This window comes from Harmonia axyridis, chromosome 3 (genome assembly GCF_914767665.1).
Source record: "Harmonia axyridis chromosome 3, icHarAxyr1.1, whole genome shotgun sequence".
NCBI lineage: Eukaryota > Metazoa > Arthropoda > Insecta > Coleoptera > Coccinellidae > Harmonia > Harmonia axyridis.
This window is the reverse complement of record NC_059503.1, coordinates 37,821,533-37,830,777: the sequence shown is the minus strand read 5'-3', so window position 1 is coordinate 37,830,777 and position 9,245 is coordinate 37,821,533. Positions and strand designations below refer to the sequence as shown.

The 9,245-nt window shown below is 35.0% G+C and overlaps 1 protein-coding gene across 1 annotated transcript; it reads right to left on the bottom strand.

Annotated features, from left to right (window-relative positions):
• Positions 1-2,439: 2,439 nt before the first annotated feature.
• LOC123674510 (transcription elongation factor SPT5) lies at positions 2,440-8,806 on the bottom strand. The gene is made up of 5 exons (XM_045609396.1): positions 7,990-8,806; positions 6,088-7,847; positions 5,662-5,991; positions 4,612-4,964; positions 2,440-2,919 (listed from the first exon to the last, which is right to left on the bottom strand). Exons 1-5 carry the CDS (start codon positions 8,670-8,672, stop codon positions 2,782-2,784), a joined length of 3,264 nt encoding a protein of 1,087 aa, XP_045465352.1. The 5' UTR covers positions 8,673-8,806; the 3' UTR covers positions 2,440-2,781.
• Between the last annotated feature and the right edge of the window lie 439 nt (positions 8,807-9,245).

Genomic DNA, 9,245 nt, shown 5'->3' with positions numbered 1-9,245 from the left:
TAACTGGGGATATGTCCCTGAATGCTGGCGAGATGCGAGAGTGAGCTTCATTCTTAAGACCGGCAAGGAGCAGGAGGACTGATTCAAAATCATTTTCCCCATCAGCCTCTCCTCATTCCTTATAAAAGCCATAGAGAAGATAATTGATCAAGATATCAGAGCGGGACTACTGTCTAAGTACCCTCTACATAAAGTCCAATACACTTATCAGGCAGGAAAATCATCGATTTCTGTTCTCACAGTCTCACCAGGAAACTGGAGAAGACTTGCGAATAATTCCGGAACCTTTCAAGCATTTTTCAGTTATTCAGAAAATAATGTATCTCAATCCAATTAGCCATACCAATGGCTTCCTCCCCTTCGGTGTTTCAGGCAGAACCCCTTGCCATAAGGAAGTGCGGAAGTACAGGTGGGCCAAACTGACACTCTTGAATGGGGAATCCTATTTCTATACTAGATAGATGACGAAAACTGATGTCGGTGTTACAGGACCAGTTTTTGCGAAAAACTCATTCGCGAAAACCGCAACTCCATAGCTATCGCCGTTACATAGTGTTTTTCGAGAATGTTCATTTTCGAAAAATTGTTATAACTTTTTTCTGTTGAAAATTTTTCATTTCTGTAATATAATATAGCAACTTTTTATGTAGAGTTGGATGACGTTTATTGAATTTTCCGCAAACTGATATTTCATAAGATATCCTTATGAATTTTTTTTTCAATCGAGACACCCCGTATATTTTTACATAATTCGGTAAAGCTGAAAATTACCATTTCATCATCACTGATTTCAGTTCAGGACACTTTTGAATCGGAAGTCAAGAATATCAAAGATACTGAATTTCTAACGAAGTCAGAGCGATTTAGGTATACCAGTAAAGTAGGGAAGCAGAGAAGTCCTTGTCCCATGCTATATCCTTTTGAGGAGATTTCCCGAAATATTAACAATAGCAATACCTGAATTTCATCAGTAATTCCACACTGAAGTTAACATTATAAATAGAAAATGATAAACCAGACACAAATATGAAAGATTTGAAATTTTAATAAAATGTCCTCTCGACCAACTGAATTAAAGATTCGGACACCTCACTTTGAACATGTTATTTGCAATATCTGGATCCTCGGTAAGAAACAATATTTTTAATCGAAGAGATTAAAGAACAGATTGAATCCAAATTAATCAGTTTACATGATGATGAAAGTAAATCTGCATATGAGGGCATGAGTCTGAAAATATTGACGGCAAGGTTGGTTTCACTAGTAGCTTGTCAATTTAGCTCTAGCAATATTAATAAGAGTGCCCAAATAATTTTATTAATGTATATTGTTAAATAGCGACGATGAAGATGATAAGCCCACATCAGACAAACATGCGGTTTTGGTCAAAGTTTTCAAAGATTAGTCAAGATTCAGTATTATTATGGAAAATGACTACAAAATACAAATCCCTGAACTTGATTGCCCAGTAATATTTGTCATGTCCATCGGCATCAGGCTCAGGAGCAAGCGAACAACTATTCAGTTGTACTGGCCTAATCTAAGGCCCATGGCGAAGTAGATTGGACCTTAGACTATATAAGTCAAAGTAAGTGATATTTATGTATATGGATTTGTTTTTTTTTTTGTTATTTCCAAATTATTTCATTTATCAATCTAAATTATTCTTTAATGAAATTAAAAGAGACAAGCAATATTTCTGTTTCTATTATTTTTAACTTGAAAGACCCATCTGCATCCGATTTCAATAAATCAGAATTGAAAAGTCCGATTTCGACTTCGGTTCTAGTAAACTTATTGGGAAATAATAACAAATACTAACTTGTAGTCTGTAATGATAATGTTACAAGAACTAAAACAACATACCATAGTGCTGTTTTTAGGAGCGGAAGAAGGAACATAATGTTATGAAAAAAGAAAAAGGAAAATCTGTACCCAATCCTTATAGTATTGGTTGGTGTACAGAGTTGCCTTCTTCTTAGCTTTCATTAATTTTGATCCAATTCTCTGGTATCCACTAATAATTATATTTTGATTCAGTTTTCTTTCTTTCCATTTTTCTTTTGTATCCAACTTTGTCAGGTGTTCGATCCACATGAGCCATGAGAAACAACTTTTAAGGTGGTTTTATTTATTCAGTGATTTACCTTTTTTATTTGGTAACGATCTCATATGATTTTTTTCTGACAGTATCAATTTAGCGATATCTTCTGTTGAATTACTACAATTTTGGTGGAACCACCTCTTCCATTCACCACCACGTTTGAATGTCTATCCTTGCCAGATAGCAATTCATTTTTCATATTTCTTGCAATTCATATTACAAAGATTTTTGGAATATGTCCCTGGTTGGTTTATTCACTGATGTAAACAAGCTGAACAACAACAGATGCCTGACTTGTTAATATTGGACTGATAAAATGGATATAAGAGAAAATCGAATTTTCAAAGATATATTTTATTGAATTTCCACTTTCGAGTAAACATATGTTATGTTTGTTTTTATATCACACTTAATTTCTCACAATTACAAGATCAGTAGTCCACAAATAATTAAACATATGTTTGCTCTATCTTCATCAAAATTGAAAAAAGTATATGTACAAAATTTAAGTCCAATGTTGTGGAAGTAGATTTTTTTAAATTTCATTTAATAATTATTTTATCAAGTAAGAACTCAATCGATTAAATTTATATATATATATATATATATATTTATATATATATGTAAAACTAAATATACAATAAACATATTTCAAACTTCTAGAAAACAAATTATTTCTAATAATTGATAACTCTCATTTTACATAGGTTTTGTAGTGGCATCAATTTGACTTCATTTGCAATTGTTACAACTCCCTCACGTCGGTCGATTGATAAAAGTTCTCCAGTAGCTTCTCTTTCTTCTCCAATGATGACCTGAAACATAATAAGATCAATGAAACAAGCTGATTTTGGTTATTGTTCCAACTGATTGGAAAATTGTGACATACTGTTTTAGTTTATTCTTACTGTTATTTTCTATGCAACAAGGTTTCCTGAAGGCTCATTTTCACGGTTATAGTACTATCAAGTAGTTTATTTGGTGATAGTTCCTGCTATAGTTAATATCACAATAGTACTATCATCATGAAAATGAGCCTTTATTGAAAGCAAGTTTTTATACCAACGGCAATATTAAGATGTAAAAAGCGTTCATTTGAATTCGTGGTCCAGGGTGCTTTGGAGAAATTAGAAATGATTTTGCTGTGATTACAATTAGCGCTTAGCTTGTAGGTACCATAAATAGTTCCCAGATTTGAAGTAGTGAACTGAACTCTTCGGATTTGAAGTATTTCAACAAATGTTAGTGAAATGGTACAAGCTAAGCTCTACTTGTAATCACAAAAATCCACTATTATTTCTCCACAGCACTCTAGACCACGAATTTAAATGAACCCTCATTATATACTTTTGTTTCATAGCGTATTCGACTGGCTGCACCAGTTCGAATTAATTTGAGCTAATTATGTCATTTAGCACTACAAAAATTCGAATTAATTTGCAGTGGTGCAGTGAGTCAAATACACTATTAAATATCCATGAAATGTCATAGAACTTGTGAATTATGATAATTTGACAATCGGCATCGCAATAATAATCAGAAATTCTATGACATTTCATGGATATCTAAAACAAATTTATCATAAAATTGCAATTGGGATGAAAACTTGCTTTTGATACAGAATTACAATTTAGGTATAGGAACATGTTATATAGTATGAATGAGATTTAATTTTCTTTTAACACATATCATGATATGCCGGTCACTCCATTTGAAGAAATGCACTGTTCATCATTTTAGAACGTCTTGTTGAAGTCTCTGATTTTGAACAATCCTGTATGATTAATGACGTATTTTATAACACGTGAATGATACACAAGATAGTGGTAATCCAAATCCGAAATTTCAGCTTTCTCGGATTTCAAGTATCGAAGTGATGAATGTTTACTTGGAGTTTGTTTTTTGCACAAGAAAAGAATTGAATCAATCAATTATTTGAAAACCGCTAGAGATGGGGACATGAAGTTAATACATAAATAATCAGGAGACTACGTCTGAAACAAGTAATAATATACAGGGTGTTCTATTTGAAATATAATAATAATAATAATATCGAAGTTGTCGGTACTTTTTGATATAAGGGGCAATATCGTAGCGCTGTAAATATTTTAGATCGATAGAGCAGTGGTTCCTACCAAAAGAACAAAATATTCAATAAAATCACACCTTCTGTTCTCCGTAAAAGTCCAGGGAATTATTAAACGCGGCACACACTATATAAAAACAGGGTGTTCCTAAATTAGAGCTATGAACGAAAAGGTCATAATTCCCCAAATCATTTTAAGAAAAAGTCCTACAAACATGGAACAGCAAACACTTTGTTTTCGAGATACAGTGTGTTGAAATTTGATGCATAAATTCATTATAAGATTTGGTATTTATTTACCCAATCTGTAGCGAAGATTAATGAAGCTTGGATAAACTGGTATGATCATCACAAAAAATAGGACTACAAGAAACACCCTGCATGAACTGCATTTACGAAATATCCTGTATATAATTCTTACCTTAAAAGCATCCCCACTTTGAGGACAGATAGGATCCAAATGATCAGACATTATGTTGACTACACGATCTTCTTCAGGCAAAAAGACTGAGCACATGGAACCTGAAATACTCCTGATAACTCCAGTTTGCCCAACAAGTCCAGGATCATCATGACTATCTCTAATCCTAACTTCTATATCTACTGTATGCCAATCAGTCATTGGGACAACATCTAAACCAGCTCCAGGTGTCTGCGGGTTATATGGCATTCCTGGACTGTTGGGGCTATACCCTGAGCTTGGTGTATTGTAAGGATTGTTACTTGCTGGGGATTGTCTATAACCTATTGAAGGGCTTGGTGTTGATGCTGCGCCTGAAAAAGAAATGTTTTATTCATATGTTGATTTATTATAATTTCATTATAATCAAGAAAAAACAAAAACACAACAGAATAAACCCAATTACAGGGGTTCACTACGAGTAAAAAAGCAAAACAATTCATAAATTATCCATCCTATTTCCAACTAAACAAAAAATGATCTAAACAGATAACAAAATAGCTTTTTTCTGAATTAAGCCAATGACAAATTGAATATACCAATTTCATTACTATGCCAGTTATAAAAATGAGTTATTCTCATATATATAAGGAATTAATATACAGGGATGTCCTAGCTTTTGACACAAAGCATAAATCTATTTGACTACTTACAAAGTTTATCTTGAAATGAACGTTTTGACTCAAAGGATTATCATTAATGATACAGTATCAAAATTAGATTGTCTATACTATATCAATCTCAAATGACAACCATAAATATGGAAATATTCAATATCTCTTATAGATTCAACTTTTTCTTTGAACATTAGATCTCTAATAAGGTATCTGTCTGGTTGAAAAATAAATGCTTTGAAGAATATTGTGGGAAATAATGATGTGTTAATTCTATTTAGATCAGATATTGCATATTTTACAAGAAAAATTATAAGTTAAAATAGAGGATTTTATTTAGCCTCAATGAAATATGTTTGCATAATGAGAAATTAGAATTCATAATAATATTACTCACTTTGATATCCAGGACTGTAGTTATTCTCATACATAGTACCTGGTGTCTGTGGGGTAAAAGGCCCATTCATCTGGTAGCCAGGAGTACTGGGATTGTAGCCAGGAGAGGGATAAGTATTTGGAATAGCAGGATCCCATTCAGAATGGGCATTAGGGGTCCTGGATCCGTCATGTATTGGTGTCATACTTCCATAACTATGAAGCGGGGTACGTGAACCAGCATCATGCATCGGAGTCTTGTTTCCAGTATCCCTGTACAGGGGTGTTTGACTGCCAGCGTAAGCTGGAGTCCTAGCATAACTGGAGATGCTGCCATCACGACTGGGTGTTCCTAAAAATAAATTTATTCATTATTAATTCAAAACTATATTTTGCAAATTGTATATTTATTATCCAACACTTATTGCTATAAAAACCAAATACTTACCAACATCAGCAATGTGATTCCTATCCACCGAAATTGTTTGACAGGATGTATGCAGTTCAACTCGAGCTGTAGTCTGTGTTGCATCTTTAACGATACCAATATTGCCTTTATATGGACCTTTAGTAATTTTAATAGTGGTACCGATAAGATCTCTATCCCTTGTAATTCTTCCACGACCACCACCACCACCACCACCACCGTGTCTGGGGGTCTGAAATCCTCCACCTCCTGCTGCTGCTCCACCTCCACTTGAGGGATGCATGGGTGAACTCCTCCTAGGAGACATAAATTCTAGGCCAGTTGACATCTCTTGGTTTGCCACAGCTTTGTTTCCACCAGCAAGCTGGAGATGTTTGGTCTTACATACAAATATTCCACCATTATTCAAGAATTCCCTGGAGTGTAAAAAGGCAAAATTTCTGTACAAATGTTTTATTTCTCCAGAAAACCCAGAATGGGGGCCATCTATGACCTTGACCATATCTTTACGATGGAGGCTATTCCTATAGTAATCTAAAGCAGCTGTGAAACGATTCAAACGGCGTTTCTGTAAAGAACCAGGCCTACATTCGACAACCTTTCCATGCATGTTCAAAATGTGAAAGTTTTCCCTTTCTAAGCGAACAATAACACCCACTGTTTCCGAGTCTAAGTTAACCATATCTCCCCACTCGAATTTACCAAGAGAGTCAACACCGCTGGCCATATCAGTGCAGAGCTGAAGATCTTTGGGTAAAACTTCCATTTCGTGCATTGTTAGATCTGATATTAAGACCACTCTATTACTCTCCACTCTGACCACTAAACCTGTGTCTCCTTCATATCTTCCGGCAAGTACTTTGACATGATCTCCCATTTGAAAGTACTTCCTCAGTTCACTAGCCTGGAAGACCAACATATCACGCAGTTCCTCATGCTTAGGCATGATTGAGATCATCGGTCCATCTATACTAATGATTTTTCCTTGCAGATTTATCAATTCACCTTCAGTCACTTCTACATTGTCTCCTGCACTGAATGAATGGGCAACTGTCTTATCTTCTTTCTCGGCAGGCAATTCAAGATCTATACCCTCAGGCTGTTCTTCAAACCTCTCAAGCTCACTCAGTGTAGGCTTAACTCCATCTACAATAACTGCGCTTAAAGAAAATGTTTTGTAAAGAAACCCCTTTCTAGAGTATCTGTTGTTTTCAAAGATCATAAAGTCTCCATCTGTTGAGACTTCCCCACCTATTGCTCTAATAGCTTCAGGATCGAATGGTTTTGCTGGGGGATGTCTTTTTCTTTTGCGCTTTTCTGCTTCTGAATCTGACTGGTTAGTTCTTAACGCACCTCTCAATTTTGTATAGTCAATCCTTGGTAACAACTTTAAATGAACTTGGTTCTGAGCCATATCAAAGTAGTCAACTTGAGCAATATCATCTTTATATAATCCTCTTTTTAATCGGACCCATTGCTTCAATTTTAGCCCAGTCTGTTCCTTTACTACCCTCAAAACATCCGTCATTTCTTTGATTGGAACCATTTGTTGTTTCCAAACTCCCATTCTAAGCGTTCCTACGTTGTCTATAGCGGTTTTGACATGGGGCTGTTTGTAAGCTTCAATATAAACATAACCTTTAACACCTTCAGGGGCAACAACAGACTTAATCTGGAGTGGAGAATTAGTGCTTGAATAAGCCAGAAACTTTCTCATCAGGTGAAGAGCTGTTGACTTTTCTTCACCGATACGACATTTTACCATCCACAAATTTGGATCCCTGAAAAATAGTTAACATTAAATCCGAAGAGTCAATTCAAAAGTTGATGTTACCATAGAACTGTCAATAAAATTCTTGAACTTTTTGGCAATACTACTTAAATAATTCAAATTAGAAGGTAGCTCAAAAAATGATAACTTACTTTACTCCTGGAAGTAATGTTTGCTGAGTAATTTCATCAGACATTTCTTCCCCGCCATCTCCAAATCTTTTTGTAGCTGCACTATCATCAGCATATTTCTTACGTAAATATTCTTCTATTTCATGCTCTTTCTGAGCATCCCACATGCTAGTTACTCTCCTCCGGCCCTCAATTTCTCTAGCAGTGGGGCCAAATTCGTCAACTTCATTTGGAACAATTCCATACTCTGGCGCACCATCTTCCCATTCGTCTTCATCCTCCACTTCATCATCAACTTCAGCTTCATCGATAATAAAACCTCCATACCTATCCTTTTTTTTTCTTTTCTTATTTCTTCCTCCATCATCGCTGTCTTCCTCACTATCATATTCTTCAGAATGAACAGATTCTCCCTCAGGTTCTTGTTCATCTTCCACTTCTTCTGCACCGGAAGCTTCTTTAGCTTCTGAACCTCTAGATCTACTACGAGATTTTGAGCGTGATCTGGATCTAGATCTTGATCTCGACCTTGATACTGATCTACTTACCGATCTACTTCTAGATCTTGAACGAGATACAGAACGGGAGCGACTTCTGGAGACGGATCTACTTCTGACGCTACCTCCAGAGCCCCCCGATTTAACAGAACCTGCATCAGATGCATTGTCGTTATCAGAAAAATTGCTATCTTCAGAGTCCGACATTTCAACTGCTTTTCACCAAACTCAACTATGCACTCTCTACAAAAAATATTACTTCTTTCACCTCACTCCCTGCGATAACTAAGTTTAGTAAATCATTCAAACGTCAACCTGACAAATGACAACTCAGCAGTACAACAACAGGATACATTACATCTCACATCCTCCTAGCCAATAAGAATACTTGAGGCGTGGTCTATTTGGCGCGAATTCAAATTTCGTTTGTTTGAATTTGAGACGATATTATTGTAAGAATGCGAATCGAATAATAATAGACTAATCTATAATCTTTGATGTAAATGAAATTTTGTACTTAACTATATTTAACTGAACGAATAAAAATATTGATATTTTTACTATTCAAATTACTTTCATGCCAGACGCTTTCTAAGGTAAAGGATGAACTAGAACTAATAGATATTGAAATTAATAAATATCATTATTCTTCAAAATGAAACCAGTAATTACGAATTGATAACAAAATGGAGATTTACATCACCAGTATTATGAATGTAAGATATGGGAGTACTTCGGATAAGTATAGATAGTAAGAAGAACGCAAATGATTAAACTAAG